This window comes from Leuciscus leuciscus (genome assembly GCF_965113295.1).
Source record: "Leuciscus leuciscus genome assembly, chromosome: 21".
NCBI lineage: Eukaryota > Metazoa > Chordata > Actinopteri > Cypriniformes > Leuciscidae > Leuciscus > Leuciscus leuciscus.
The window spans coordinates 272,501-288,896 of NC_138745.1; the positions used below are offsets into that span (position 1 = coordinate 272,501).

Genomic DNA, 16,396 nt, shown 5'->3' on the forward strand with positions numbered 1-16,396 from the left:
CATGCCACTGCTGACATGTAACTCTACATGGTCAGGGTTAGGGTATCAGACTGGAAGGGTCAGGTTAGGGTTAGGGTTATCAGACTGGAAGTAACCTGTGTGTGGGAATAACTCTTCTCTTTGTGGAAAGATGTGTGTGAGTGTGATTTCAGGAATCTTTTATGAGCATCTTCTCTCTCTATTATCGTATTGAGGAACGTGGCAAAATGAATGATGCATATTTTGCTTCCATGATGATTTGTTTATCTCTAGTCAAGTCACCTTTATTTATACAGCACTTTTCACAATAGAGAGTGTTTCAAGCAGCTTTACGGAGATAACAGGAAAATAATGCAACACTATTTAGTCAAGAATGCAACATTATCAGTATTCTATGAAGCAGCAGCACACCAGCATCATTACACGGGCACACATGCCTTTAACCCAGAGCAGAGTCTAAAACTAAACAAGGTGTTATGAATAGTTTGTGAAAACATCTACAACACATTTATTGCCATGAATGTCACGTGGAGATGAGTTGATCATTATATCTCTTTGGTTAAAACATGTCCGCAGCAGCCGAACTCAGTGACTTCTCCCACACACACACACACACACACACACACACACACACACACACACACACACACACACACACACACACACACACACACACAGACACACACAGACACACACACACACACACACACACACACACACAACATGCGTGTCAGCCGCTCACAGTGCAACCAACCGCTGACGCCACACGCGCTCGCGACTCGCTGCTGATTGGCGGATTGCAGTTTTCTCCTCGAGATCTGGAGAGCGATTGGTCGCGGCGGCTGTCAGTCACGCTAGCCCCGCCTCCTCGGTTTGTTTGGTAGGGTTGCTGGTTTTCTCGTTCTCTTGTCGCGGCGGTGGGTTGGAGCCGCTGTCCCCGGGCTGCCGCGTTCCTGCTTATTTATTTCTCATCTTTTGATTCGATCCCCCCTCTAAATTCTGCAACCGGGCCTTCCGACCGACACACGGCCGCCCGCTCCTTCCTTCTACGGTGTCCAGACCCGGTCCAGAGAGCGAATAAAGATGGCGGGCTCGGTTGTCGCCCGGCTCGAGGGCCGAGAGTTCGAGTATCTGATGAAGAAGCGCTCGGTCACCGTGGGCCGGAACTCGTCCCAGGGCTCCGTGGACGTCAGCATGGGCCACTCGAGCTTCATCTCCCGCAGACACCTGGAGGTGTTCTCCGCCGGGGAGGACGGCTCCGGGAACGGGGACTTCTACCTGCGGTGCCTCGGCAAGAACGGCGTGTTCGTGGACGGCGTGTTCCAGAGGCGAGGCGCGCCCCCGCTGCAGCTGCCCCGAGTGTAAACGCGTTTGTTGTGTTTCAGCACGTGTTGATTATGACAAGCTCGCAGTCTCAGTCTTTTCACACTAAACACTACAGCTTTCTCCTGCGTGCATCTCCAGCATCTTCTCTTAAAGCATAACAGACGAGTATAGTGCCTGGAGATCCACTGGCCAGTGTTGCGGGCTTCGTTCAGTCCCGATGACCTCTTAGTTGACCCACATCTGACGTACACTGGACCCATTCATAACATGACAAAAGGAGTAGTCAGAATTAATAGCCTGGTTAATGTGATTCATATTTGAATGCACACTAATGAATGATTATGAGAATATATCGTGTATATCTAATGTAATCACACTTTATTAACGCCATATTTTGACCTTGCCTGTAATGGCATGCGTGCACGGAGGGAGGACCACAATCTGTTTACAGTTCTTCTTATTACATCTTTATTTAGACGATGTGTTTCGCCTTTGTTTTATTGGTGTTTTTATTAAATTAGCTGCACCTCAGATCATAAAGATAGAGCTATTAATGGTTAGCAGAAGCGTTTAACATCACACAAAGGCCATTGAAGGGTGAGCCAAGATTCATGTGTATATATATATATTTCTGATGAAATATGAGTCGTGTAATCAGGCCAATCTGGTGTCCATATATAAACCGGCTCGACTGTTGCTGAGATGTTGTTTATCAAAATCTATGCGTTTTATTTTCATGGATATTTACTTTAAAAATACCACTTGATAAACTTGTGTAATAGGTTGAAGTCACTAACTCTCTCGTCTGCTGTTTTGCAGGTGCACTTTCCGATTCCCCAGCACAAACATTAAAATTACGTTCACGGCCCTGTCCAGCGACAGGAGGGAGCGCAGGAACGCCCCGGAGTCTCCCGTCAAAGCGGTCCAGCCCCAGATCTCCCCGCTGACCATCAACATTCCCGACAACATCGCACACCTGATGAGTCCACTCCCATCTCCCACCGGAACCATCAGGTCAGAACCTTAACCTTTAACCCTAACCTTAACATTGATGAGTCCACTCCCATCTCCCACCGGAACCATCAGGTCAGAACCCTAACCTTAACCTTTAACCCTAACCTGAACCCTGATGAGTCCACTCCCATCTCCCACCGGAACCATCAGGTCAGAACCCTAACCTTAACCTTTAACCCTAACCTTAACCCTGATGAGTCCACTCCCATCTCCCACCGGAACCATCAGGTCCGAACCCTAACCTTAACCTTTAACCCTAACCTGAACCCTGATGAGTCCACTCCCATCTCCCACCGGAACCATCAGGTCAGAACCCTAACCTTAACCTTTAACCCTAACCTGAACCCTGATGAGTCCACTCCCATCTCCCACCGGAACCATCAGGTCAGAACCCTAACCTTAACCTTTAACCCTAACCTTAACCCTGATGAGTCCACTCCCGTCTCCCACCGGAACCATCAGGTCAGAAACCTAACCCTTAACCCTAACAAACATCATCTCCATTGTTTTGGTCAATATTCAAATCCCGATTATTCAACATGATTATTAAAGGGCGATATGATCAAAGTTAGATCTGACTAGAGATCAGTATACTGATATTGCAGGAAATATTAATAGCCTCAAAACAGTTACAGAAGACATTCGGCAATACATAGTAAACAAAGAAACTGATTACAAACAAAACCGGCAAAATATACAATACAACAGAACAAAAATACAAATTAAATAAACAGTGTTTTAGGTTTTTCAGGAAGATGCACTAACAGTGGAGTTCAGGAACATACTAGCCTACAACAGAAACTGAGTAACCAAACTGTATACATTATTTTATTTATTTATATATATATATATATATATATATATATATATATATATATATATTAATCCTTATTAAAGCTTCAAAAGGTATTCATTCAAGAGCAGTGAGTGGTTTTGATTAGCATTAATGGAATTGACTAATGCAGTAATATTTACACTGAAGACACCACGACTGTGTTTACACTGAAGACACCGCGACTGTGTTCACACTGAAGACACCGCGACTGTGTTCACACTGAAGACACCGCGACTGTGTTCACACTGAAGACACCGCGACTGTGTTCACACTGAAGACACCGCGACTGTGTTCACACTGAAGACACCGCGACTGTGTTCACCAGGACACTCTCTAAAGCGACCTGTTTCGACAGCTTCGTGTGTGGCCTGTCTGTGCGTTTAGCCGCGGATCCGAAGCCCACAGTATAGTTTGCTTGTGCGCGTTAGGCTCTGTCTCGGAGAAGCGCTGGGAGAACTTCGTCTTTTTTAAGATCAGGAACATCCTGCAATTCAGCAACAGTGGACTTCATCTCACAACTCTCACTTATTTGTCTGATTTGGATGTACAGTCTGGCTTAGGGAGGAACGAAAGCACACCGCTGCACAATCATCATTTTACCTCAGTCACGATCAGTTGTACAGCCCTACTTATCATCACTAGGATATTTTTAAAGCACAAATTTATTGAATTATGCATATGTCATGTTTCCTCAGCGCTGCTAACTCGTGTCCGTCGAGTCCGCGAGGAGCGGGTCTCTCCAGCTATAAGATTAGCCGCGGCCTCACAGCGGAGCTCATCAATGAAAACTCCCAATCCGAGAACGACAAGGAAGCTTCCGGTGGAGACAGTCCGAAAGTAATAATGTTATCTCTCCCTCCAGTGATGTCTCACTCATCAGTGCGCCTCAGATCTGCCGGTAACGTGTTGTTCTTGTGTTTAACAGGACGACTCCAAGCCTCCGTACTCGTACGCTCAGCTCATCGTTCAGGCCATCACGATGGCGGCAGACAAGCAGCTCACACTGAACGGGATATATACACACATCACGAAGAACTATCCGTATTACAGGACAGCAGACAAGGGCTGGCAGGTGAGTGTCCATCGGCTCTTCTGTGTGTTCAGCGCCTGAGTCGGTTCATGTGTTCAGCGCCTGAGTCGGTTCATGTGTTCAGCGCCTGAGTCGGTTCATGTGTTCAGCGCCTGAGTCGGTTCATGTGTTCAGCGCCTGAGTCGGTTCATGTGTTCAGCGCCTGAGTCGGTTCATGTGTTCAGCGCCCGAGTCGGTTCATGTGTTCAGCGCCCGAGTCGGTTCATGTGTTCAGCGCCCGAGTCGGTTCATGTGTTCAGCGCCCGAGTCGGTTCATGTGTTCAGCGCCCGAGTCGGTTCATGTGTTCAGCGCCCGAGTCGGTTCATGTGTTCAGCGCCCGAGTCGGTTCATGTGTTCAGCGCCCGAGTCGGTTCATGTGTTCAGCGCCCGAGTCGGTTCATGTGTTCAGCGCCCGAGTCGGTTCATGTGTTCAGCGCCCGAGTCGGTTCATGTGTTCAGCGCCCGAGTCGGTTCATGTGTTCAGCGCCCGAGTCGGTTCATGTGTTCAGCGCCCGAGTCGGTTCATGTGTTCAGCGCCCGAGTCGGTTCATGTGTTCAGCGCCCGAGTCGGTTCATGTGTTCAGCGCCCGAGTCGGGTCATGAGTTCAGCGTCCGAGTCGGGTCATGAGTTCAGCGTCCGAGTCTGGTCATGTGTTCAGCTTGGGTCATGTGTTCAGCGTCTGAGTCGAGTCATGAGTTCAGCGTCTGAGTCGGGTCATGTGTTCAGCTTGGGTCATGAGTTCAGCGTCCGAGTCGGGTCATGTGTTCAGCTTGGGTCATGTGTTCAGCGTCTGAGTCGGGTCATGTGTTCAGCGTCTGAGTCGGGTCATGTGTTCAGCGTCTGAGTCGGGTCATGTGTTCAGCGTTTGAGTCGGGTCATGTGTTCAGCGTGGGTCATGAGTTCAGCGTCCGAGTCGGGTCATGAGTTCAGCGTCCGAGTCGGGTCATGAGTTCAGCGTCCGAGTCGGGTCATGAGTTCAGCGTCCGAGTCGGGTCATGTGTTCAGCGTCCGAGTCGGGTCATGTGTTCAGCGTCCGAGTCGGGTCATGTGTTCAGCGTCCGAGTCGGGTCATGAGTTCATCGTCCGAGTCGGTTCATGTGTTCAGCGTCCGAGTCGGGTCATGAGTTCAGCGTCCGAGTCGGTTCATGTGTTCAGCGTCCGAGTCGGGTCATGTGTTCAGCGTGGGTCAAGTGTTCAGCGTCCGAGTCGGGTCATGAGTTCAGCGTCCGAGTCGGGTCATGTGTTCAGCTTGGGTCATGTGTTCAGCGTCTGAGTCGGGTCATGTGTTCAGCGTCTGAGTCGGGTCATGTGTTCAGCGTTTGAGTCGGGTCATGTGTTCAGCGTCCGAGTCGGGTCATGTGTTCAGCGTCCGAGTCGGGTCATGAGTTCATCGTCCGAGTCGGTTCATGTGTTCAGCGTCCGAGTCGGGTCATGAGTTCAGCGTCCGAGTCGGTTCATGTGTTCAGCGTCCGAGTCGGGTCATGTGTTCAGCGTGGGTCAAGTGTTCAGCGTCCGAGTCGGGTCATGTGTTCAGCGTCTGAGTCGGATCGTGTGTTCAGCGTCTGAGTCGGGTCGTGTGTTCAGCGTCTGAGTCGGGTCATGAGTTCAGCTTGGGTCATGTGTTCAGCGTCTGAGTCGGGTCATGTGTTCAGCGTGGGTCATGAGTTCAGCGTCCGAGTCGGGTCATGAGTTCAGCGTCCGAGTCGGGTCATGAGTTCAGCGTCCGAGTCGGGTCATGTGTTCAGCGTCCGAGTCGGTTCATGTGTTCAGCGTCCGAGTCGGTTCATGTGTTCAGCGTCCGAGTCGGGTCATGTGTTCAGCGTCCGAGTCGGGTCATGTGTTCAGCGTGGGTCAAGTGTTCAGCGTCTGAGTCGGGTCACGAGTTCAGCGTCCGAGTCGGGTCATGTGTTCAGCGTGGGTCATGTGTTCAGCGTCTGAGTCGGGTCATGAGTTCAGCGTCTGAGTCGGGTCATGTGTTCAGCGTCTGAGTCTGGTCATGAGTTCAGCGTCTGAGTCGGGTCATGTGTTCAGTATTGGTGCAGTGCTGTTGTGTTTGTACGGGTTTGATGTGAACTTTCCTCAAATTCCAGACAGAAATTCCACAAGATGTGGACCGCAATGATAGAACAATGTTTAAAATGAAGTCCTAGCTTTCCAAATTTGTTCAAATATTTAAAGGGCTCATATATCAAGAGTCTCATGGTTTTTGATCTTGTGATATAAAAGACAGATGGGTTCACATCTGTCACATGACCTTCCACATTTACAAGTTAATGAAGATAGAGCTGTTATTCCGTAATGCCCACAGAACTGATAAATGCTGAAAACTCCTGCTCTTCCTAAATGTGTTTATAGCTGCAGATCCTTTAATCTCTTAACATGATTCCTGCTGGTTGCACAGCACACAGTGTGAGCTGGAGTGAATGTGGAGAGTAAAAAACAGACAAAGGAATAAACCTGAAGCGCAGGAGGGAAACGAGCGTCAGTGATGTAGTTCACTGGCTTCATCATTACGGTCTCAAATCAAATTCAGATCTTTTGACCCTTAACCTTTCTGTCTCATGTTTCTCTTCCAGAACTCGATTCGTCACAATCTGTCCTTAAACCGCTATTTCATCAAAGTGCCCCGATCCCAGGAGGAGCCGGGAAAAGGCTCGTTCTGGAGGATAGATCCTTCATCCGAGGGGAAGCTCGTTGAACAGGCGTTTCGTAAGCGTCGGCCTCGTGGCGTTCCCTGCTTCCGGACTCCCCTCGGCCCGCTATCATCCAGGTGATCCGGGTTTACTGTAACCCTATCGACAGTGTGTATATTACTGTAACCCTATTGGGAGAGAGAGTTTATTACTGTTACCCTATCGACTGTGTGTTTATTACTGTAACCCTATCAGGAGAGAGAGTTTATTACTGTAACTCTCGGGTGTATCATGTGTTTGCGGTGCCTGTGGAACAGCTGACCAGTGTCTGCTACTGAACCAGCAGGACATTATCTTAAATCAGAGTTAAAAGCGCATCTATTCTCTTTAATCCTCCTGATGTCTGATGTTCTTTGTCATGCATGACTTTTTAAATCTTTTGCCTGTGATTTAAATTTTTTTTTAAATCATTGTTCAGAACATTGGTCAACCGTCTCTGTTTTTAACTGCTTTATAAAAAAACTAAGATTAGTTTCCCCCTCTCTCTCTCTCTCTCTCTCTCTCTCTCTCTCTCTCTCTCTCTCTCTCTCTCTCTCTCTCTCTCTCTCTCTCTCTCAGGAGCGCTCCGGCGTCTCCGAACCACACCGGGGCGCTGTCGGCCCACTCCAGCGGTGTTCAGACTCCAGACAGCTTATCTAGGGAAGGCTCGCCTGTTCCCATGGACCCCGATCCCGCTCCGGCTCCGGCCATCCAGCCCAAATTAGCAGTCATTCAGGAGGCCTGTTTCACACAGAACACTGCAGGTAACGGCAGGGATAGAACTGCGCCGCTGCTGACACTAGAGCCGGAGAGGAAGTGTGTGTGTGTGTGTGTTTCAGGCCTACAGCTCGGACTCCAGTGATAAAGACTCCAGACTTGACTCAGACTCCAGTGATAAAGACTCCGGACTTGACTTGACTCGGACTCCAGTGATAAAAACTCCAGATTTGACTCGGACTCCAGTGAAAAAGACTCCAGAATTGACTTGACTCGGACTCCAGTGAAAAAGACTCCAGGCTTGACTCGGACTCCAGTGATAAAGACTCCAGACTTGACTCGGACTCCAGTGATAAAAACTCCAGACTTGACTTGGACTCCAGTGATAAAGACTCTAGACTTGACTCGGACTCCAGTGATAAAGACTCCGGACTTGACTTGGACTCCAGTGATAAAAACTTCACACTTGACTTGGACTCCAATGATAAAGACTCCAGACTTGACTCGGACTCCAGTGATAAAGACTCCAGACTTGACTTGATTCGAACTCCAGTGATAAAGACTCCAGTGATAAAGACTCCAGAATTGACTTGACTCGGACTCCAGTGATAAAGACTCCAGACTTGACTTGGACTCCAGTGATAAAGACTCCGGACTTGACTCGGACTCCAGTGATACAGGCTTGACTTGACTTGGACTCCAGTGATAAAGACTCCAGACTTGACTCAGACTCCAGTGATAAAGACTCCGGACTTGACTTGACTCGGACTCCAGTGATAAAGTCTCCAGACTTGACTTGACTCCCAATCCAGTGATAAAGCCTCCAGACTTGACTCGGACTCCAGTGATAAAGACTCCAGACTTGACTTGACTCGAACTCCAGTGATAAAGACTCCAGACTTGACTCGGACTCCGGACTTGACTCGGACTCCAGTGATAAAGACTCCAGACTTGACTTGACTCCCACTCCAGTGATAAAGACTCCAGACTTGACTTGACTCGAACTCCAGTGATAAAGACTCCAGACTTGACTCAGACTCCAGTGATAAAGATTCAGGACTTGACTCGACTTGAACTCCAGAAATAAAGACTCCAGACTTGACTTGGACTCCGGTGATAAAGACTCCGGACTTGACTCGAACTCCAGCTTAAAGGCTTGTGAACATCTCTGGTCTGACCTGGTTTTCTCCCACAGGTTCTCCTCTGAACACGCAGCCGGTCCTCATCACAGTGCAGCGGCAGCTCCCTCAGACCCTGAAGCCTCTGACCTACACTGTAGCTACTCCGGTGTCCTCTGCGTCCCAGCAGCCCATGCAGACGGTCCATGTGGTGCACCAGATCCCGGCGGTGTCCATGGCAACCGTCACCGGCCTGTCTGTGGCCGAGCCGGTGTTCAGCCAGACCAGCGTTGTGTCCACGCGTGAGAATGGAGAGCACCAGGAGGTCAAAGGTGAGCGTGTGGAAGCTCTGTGATAATAGGGCTGAATATCAGAAGCTCTGTGGAATACTTGATTCTGATTGGCCGAGGTCTGATTTCCGGGTGTATGTTTGTCCAGCTTCCTTTAATCTGGAGACTCGCTTTCTCGAGTTCAGGCTTCTGTATCAGTCACTGTAATATCGCTGTCGTGTCTTTGACACTGTAATGGATTATAAGAATAAACAGCTAAGAGTTTTAAAACCATTTCAAGTCATATCAATATTTTTTTTGTCCAAATAACAATTTTTTTGGTTTAATTTGTGTAATTAAAGGGATCCTCCACTTTTTTGGGAAATAGGCTCATTTTACAACTCCCCCAGAGTTAAACAGTTGAGTTTTACCGTTTTCGAATCCATTCAGCAGAACTCCGGGTCTGGCGGTACCACTTTTAACATAGCTTAGCATAGATCATTGAATCGGACAGGACCATTAGCATCTCTCTCAAAAAAAATGATCAAAGAGTTTAGATATTTTTCCTATTTAAAACTTGACTGTTCTGTAGTTACATCGTGTACTAAGACCGACGGGAAATGAAAAGTTGTGATTTTCTAGGCTGATATGGCTAGGAACTATACTCTCATTCCTACGTAATAATCAAGAAACTTTGCTGCCGTACCATGAGTTCAGCAGGCGTAATGATATGACGCAGCACCTGAAAATAGTCCCCAGCTCGGTAACTTCCAACGTGACCGGGAGTAAGTTTGTCTAACCTATTAGACCTATTTTCAGGCGCTGCGTCATATCATTACGCCTGCTGGACTCATGGTACGGCAGCAAAGTTTCTTGATTATTACGCAGTCTTAGTACACGATGTAACTACAGAAGAGTCTAGTTTTAAATAGGAAAAATATCGAAACTCTTTGGTCATTTTTTTGAGAGAGATGCTAATGGTCCTGTCCGATTCAATGATCTATGCTAAGCTATGCTAAAAGTGGTGCTGCCAGACCCGGAGATCGGCTGAATGGATTCGAAAATGGTAAAACTCAAAAGTTTAACTCTGGGGGAGTTGTAAAATGAGCCTATTTCCAAAAAAAGTGGAGTATCCCTTTAATGATATGACTGTTACTACGTCTTGTTTGAAAATGTTTGATGAACCGTTCTTCTTTGTGGAAGCTTCCAGTTCAACTCTCATCAATATTTTGTCCAGTTATTATGTGGAAAGTATCTGAGTATGATGTATAATATCATAACTCATATCAGAAAGCCTCTGTAATGCTGTTGTGTGTCTTTTATGTCTCAGTGAAAGTGGAGCCGGTTCCCTCCATCACGACGTCTCTGGGCGGGACGGCCCGTGTTCTGCAGACGGTCACTATCGTGGGTCAGCACCAGTTGCCGGTCAAGGCCATCACTCAGAACGGGACGCATGTGGTCTCAGCGGTCCAGGGCTCCGGCAGCACCGGTGAGCCTCTCTCACATCACTAACCCTTCAGGAAGGGTTACAGCATGGGTTACTACAGTATTTACAGCTTGGGTTACTACAGTATTTACAGCTTGGGTTACTACAGTATTTACAGCATGGGTTACTACAGTATTTACAGAATGGGTTACTACAGTATTTACAGCATGGGTTACTACAGTATTTACAGAATGGGTTACTACAGTATTTACAGCTTGGGTTACTACAGTATTTACAGCTTGGATTACTACAGTATTTACAGCTTGGATTATTTCAGTATTTACAGAATAGGTTATAACATTATTTACAGAATGGGTTACTACAGTATTTACAGCTTGGGTTACGACCGTATTTACAGCTTGGGTTACAACAGCATTTACAGAATGGGTTACTACAGTATTTACAGCTTGGGTTATTTCAGTATTTACAGCATGGGTTACTACAGTATTTACAGCTTGGGTTATTTCAGTATTTACAGAATGGGTTACTACAGTATTTACAGCTTGGGTTACGACCGTATTTACAGCTTGGGTTACAACAGCATTTACAGAATGGGGTTACTACAGTATTTACAGCATGGGTTACAACAGTATTTACAGAATGGGTTACTACAGTATTTATAGCTTAGGTTATTACAGTATTTATAGCTTAGGTTATTACAGTATTTACAGCATGGATTACAACAGTATTTACAGCTTGGGTTACGACAGTATTTACAGCTTGGGTTACAACAGCATTTACAGAATGGGTTACTACAGTATTTACAGCTTGGGTTATTTCAGTATTTACAGCATGGGTTACTACAGTATTTACAGAATTGGTTACTACAGTATTTATAGCTTAGGTTATTACAGTATTTATAGCTTAGGTTATTACAGTATTTACAGAATGAGTTATTACAGTATTTACAGAATGGGTTATTTCAGTGTTTACAGCTTAGGTTATTACAGTATTTACAGAATGGGTTATTACAGTATTTACAGAATGGGTTACTACAGTATTTACAGCATGGGCTATTTCAGTGTATACAGCTTGGGTTATTACAGTATTTACAGAATGGGTTACTACAGTGTTTACAGCTTGGGTTATTTCAGTGTTTACAGCTTGGGTTATTACAGTATTTACAGAATGGGTTACTACAGTGTTTACAGCTTGGGTTATTTCAGTGTTTACAGCTTGGGTTATTACAGTATTTACAGAATGGGTTATTACAGTATTTACAGAATGGGTTATTTCAGTGTTTACAGCTTGGGTTATTACAGGATTTACAGAATGGGTTATTACAGTGTTTACAGCATGGGTTACTACAGTATTTATAGCTTAGGTTATTACAGTATTTACAGAATGGGTTATTACAGTATTTATAGCTTAGGTTATTAAAGTATTTACAGAATGGGTTATTTCAGTGTTTACAGCTTGGGTTATTTCAGTGTTTACAGCTTGGGTTATTTCAGTGTTTACAGCATGGGTTACTACAGTATTTATAGCTTAGGTTATTACAGTATTTATAGCTTATGTTATTACAGTGTTTACAGCATGGGTTATTACAGTATTCATAGCTTAGGTTATTACAGTGTTTACAGCTTAGGTTATTACAGTATTTACAGAATGGGTTATTACAGTATTTATAGCTTAGGTTATTACAGTGTTTACAGCATGGGTTATTACAGTATTTATAGCTTAGGTTATTACAGTGTTTACAGCATGGGTTATTTCAGGGTTTACAGCTTGGGTTATTACAGTATTTACAGCATGGGTTATTTCAGTGTTTACAGCTTGGGTTATTTCAGTATTTATAGCTTAGGTTATTAAAGTATTTACAGAATGGGTTATTACAGTATTTATAGCTTGGGTTATTACAGTATTTACAGAATGGGTTACTACAGTATTTACAGAATGGTTACTACAGTATTTACAGAATGGATTATTACAGTATTTACAGAATGGGTTACTACAGTATTTACAGAATGGGTTATTACAGTATTTACAGCTTAGGTTATTACAGTATTTACAGATTGTACATTAAACATCGGCATTAGAGCCATGATGTCAGGTCACCTAAAGCACAAAGAATCTCGTTATTCTCCTCAAATCCTCACGTCTCTTTCCAGGTTTGTTTTCACAGGTAAATGCAATTTATAATCTGTCAGATTGACGGAAATCACTTTGAAATAGTATCACGTAATGCTGAAGTTAATGAACATTTGATTAATGCAACATAAGTTACATTACATAATATAGATATATATTACTACAGAGATATCTAATCCGTCTGTTATTGCTGTGGACGTTATTTGGTCTGTTGAAAAACCTTGTTGATGCTTTTACACTTTGAAATTTCCTTTTAATGTTCAATGGTTGAAGGCTGTGTAGATTAATGTCATCTCATTGTGACACTTCTTTAACGTATTGTTCAAGAGCGAGCCTTTCCCTGAGTGTTTACAGCTTAACGGAAGTCACACCCATAATGCGCAGGAGTAAGGTGGATACACCTAGGATGACTTGAGGGAGAGTAAATCATGGGCTAAATTTCATTTTTGGGTGAACTATGCCTTTAATGCAGCGGAGCGCTTTGCTAATGCTAATGTCTGGTCCTCAGCGAGTCCGCTGCACATGCTAGCGACACACGCCTCGGCCTCCGCGTCCCTCCCCACCAAACGCCAGAACGGAGAGCCGGACCAGCAGCCCGAACCCAAACGGGTCAAGACCGACTCCATCCCAGCGGAGAGAGACCAGCAGACCCACGCCGACTAGACCATCGTCTCCTGACCTCTGACCTCGACTCGTTCTCCCCGCCGGCACCTCGTCACCCGTTCCTGAACCCCAGGTGCCAACACTGAGGTGAGATGAAGAGAGAAGCGGTTCTGGTCAACACTCACAGATATATGCACACTCATATACTCATATAGCCTACTTGAAGTCACAGAATGAAGCGTATTGTTGTTCCTGTCTGGCGTAACCCAGCAGAGAAGCTCGGGCTGATCGTGGACGACCCCTGAACCCTGGACAAGCAGCCGATGGCCGATGACGATGTAGATGTTTATGTAATTGTCACGCATGTGTATCAGACGTGTGTTCTCCGTTCCCAGAGATCCTGAACATTCACAGTCAGAAACGGACTCGCCAAACCTCGCTAAGACCGATTAGCTCTTACAGCGTCCGCTTCACACTCACGCTTGGGAAAGTCGAGCGCTCTTCCCTTGGGAAAGGGAACGTGTGCCGGTTTCTCCAGAATCATGGCAGCTAGCCTCCACGTCCAGCCAATGCAGTCTTGAGTAGATATGCAGTACTTTGTCGTATGTGTACTTTAGGATCTTATTTGTGTGTTTCCCGAGGCACAAATACTCAACAAAGACTTTTTCCCGTTCTGTTTTCTTTTTAAAGACGTGGACTTGTGGTCATGGAAATGAATGTATTCACTTCATTCTTAGTTTTATTTTTTCAGAAGAAAAGAAACACTATTGAGGGTTTGAGTTAATCTATAACATCAGATCAAAATGATGTTAACTCGCATCCTCTTTTTTCATATTTTAACCAATAACCTATGAGATAGATATATTTCCATTTGTACTTTGTTAAAATATATCATCTTGCATGAACGTGTTGAGAAAATGTGCTGTGCCCGATTCGATTCCTGACGAAAGATGGAAGAAAAAAAAAATGCTAAGTAATATTTTATACAATTGGGATCATCATTACTGCACTTACCTTTCGTTTCTAACCTTTCCTTTCCTCCCCGTTGTTTTCCTTTTATATCGGAGATGTCGTTGGCTGTGTTTGTTATCTTTGTGTTGAAGTTGTCTCTTTGCCTGTTAATAATATTATTTTATTCTGTTCAAACAACTGAAAGTCTACACGGATGGAACGTGTTCCACAAGGAAAAATAAGTGGTAGATGTTGTTCAGCTTCAGTGGGTATAAGCATTTTTTTTTTATATAAATTAAATTAAAGCTCCATAACTTCAGTGGTGTGTGTGAGTGTGTGTCTCTAGATGGTGCTGATGATCTAACCTTCCTCACGGGGAACTTGACAGAAATAAGGGAAGAGGTCCTTGAGTCCCAGCCGGAGCCGAGCCGAGTGTTCAGGAACGGTCCCTAACACTGTAAAGGCTTCGACTCTTGTGAAGTCAAAGAGCAGGAAAACATTGCTCTTGTTTATTAAGGATATGAATGATTTATTGTGAAACACACTGGTTTCCTTTCCAGGGTTTCTGCTGGAAACAAAGAACTGATTTCTGGATAAAGATTGTGCAATTCATTTGTTGACAGAAACTACAGTAACTGCGTCACTCACTGTTAAACAGAACTGATGAAATTACACATGTTAATTGTTGTCTTGAGTTATGACTGATAGGGTTAGGCCTGTTTATTTCATCTGTACGTTTCTAAGCTTTCAGATGTGTTTTCGATTAGCTGACGAGTTACGTGTGATTTTATAGTGATGTTCCTCATTAAAGGATCCTGAAGAAGAAGAGATGAAGAGTGTTTCCCTGATCTCAGGATCCAGGCGTCTGAACGAGGACCCGCTGTCCGTCTGAACGACTCGATCTGCTCATGCATTAATAACCCTAACCCTGATCTGAGGACCCGCTGTCCGTCTGAACGACTCGAGTCGTGATCATGCATTAATAACCCTAACCCTGATCTGAGGATCCAGCGAGGCGTCAGAACGAGGACCCGCTGTCCGTCTGAACGACTCGATCTGCTCATGCATTAATAACCCTAACCCTGATCTGAGGACCCGCTGTCCGTCTGAACGACTCGTCGTAATCATGCATTAATAACCCTAACCCTGATCTGAGGATCCAGCGAGGCGTCAGAACGAGGACCCGCTGTCCGTCTGAACGACTCGATCTGCTCATGCATTAATAACCCTAACCCTGATCTGAGGACCCGCTGTCCGTCTGAACGACTCGAGTCGTGATCATGCGTTCCCGAGCTGGCCAGAAGCGGCTGTAAGATGACGGAGATTACTCTGAACTCTGGATTTTAGCACTTTTCGTAATAGTGTTTCACAGCAGTTTTACATAAAAAGCTTGTTTCTCTGTTACAATTTAGTAAGTATTTTGATCAATTACTAATGATTGTTCTGGTTAATACTCAATATGCCTGTTGTGATGGATTGTAATGTCACTCTCAAACAACGTTTCCATGAGCCGTTCCCAGTGTTCCTGTACTTTCCCTCATTGTCTGTTTGCTGTGATTGTGAAAGACTCCAATATTTAATGGCTCAAATATCCACACACACAATAGCAGGGTGTGTCTCTCTCTACGCTCGTGTGTTTGTCCAGCAGGTTTTACATTTACAGGTCTTGTATTCCTCAGTTAACTTTCTCTAGGCTTCACTGAGACATTCAGAACGGCTGTTTGCTGTAAACACTCGCCGGTCCGTGAAGAACGAGATCCACTGGTTTCTGGCGATCAGGGTCTCTCAGACTTCGGCCCTAATGAAAGTTTGCAGATGAATATTCATAATGCTCGTTTTAACATTTCAAATACTGGAAAAGCTGTACAACTTTAAGGTATGAATGAATTAAAACCAGTGATTTTTCCACGATTCAGAATTAAAGAGGCTTCATTAAACGAGAACCAAGAAACTGACCAAATGAATCATCTTCTGACCACTCTTTAATTTCATAAAGAATGAAATGTATAAAATGTGAAATATCTTTCAGTATTAACACGTTAAAAGTACAAAAACATAAATCGTGTATAAAGTGCTCATAGAAATGCATGAAATTAAAAACTTTTCCCTGATGAATGACTTCATTTCTCAGCCAGTCCAGATGTGAAGGTTTGGTTAACCCGTGTTGGTGAAGAGAAGCTCCTGAGGAGAGAGAACAGCAGAAACACTGATGAGTGCAGGTAACACGCTCACGAGACAAACACAGTCATGATGTATTAACTGAT

The 16,396-nt window shown here is 45.1% G+C and overlaps 2 protein-coding genes across 4 annotated transcripts in view; one reads left to right on the top strand and one right to left on the bottom strand.

Moving 5' to 3' along the window:
* Positions 1-654: 654 nt before the first annotated feature.
* foxk2a (forkhead box K2a) lies at positions 655-16,243 on the top strand. 2 transcript variants are annotated; one of them, XR_014201133.1, is made up of 10 exons: positions 655-1,340; positions 2,125-2,319; positions 3,850-3,991; positions 4,080-4,226; positions 6,802-6,995; positions 7,477-7,661; positions 8,810-9,064; positions 10,332-10,490; positions 13,087-13,328; positions 14,479-16,243. XR_014201133.1 is itself a non-coding variant. In XM_082152133.1 (9 exons), the coding sequence occupies exons 1-9, from the start codon at positions 1,063-1,065 to the stop codon at positions 13,239-13,241; spliced, it is 1,710 nt and encodes a 569-aa protein (XP_082008259.1). In that variant the 5' UTR covers positions 655-1,062; the 3' UTR covers positions 13,242-14,451. The 2 variants fall into 2 exon arrangements, 1 of the variants encoding a protein (XP_082008259.1); XM_082152133.1 differs by lacking the exon at positions 14,479-16,243 and having other exon boundaries at positions 13,087-14,451.
* The window catches only part of LOC309485373 (transmembrane protein 238-like), a 48,840-nt gene continuing 48,538 nt past the window's right edge, over positions 16,095-16,396 (bottom strand). For both annotated transcript variants that reach the window (XM_082152213.1, XM_082152212.1), the window contains one exon: positions 16,095-16,313. The gene's annotated coding sequence lies outside the window, so the exon portion shown is untranslated. The remainder of the gene's footprint in view (positions 16,314-16,396) is intronic.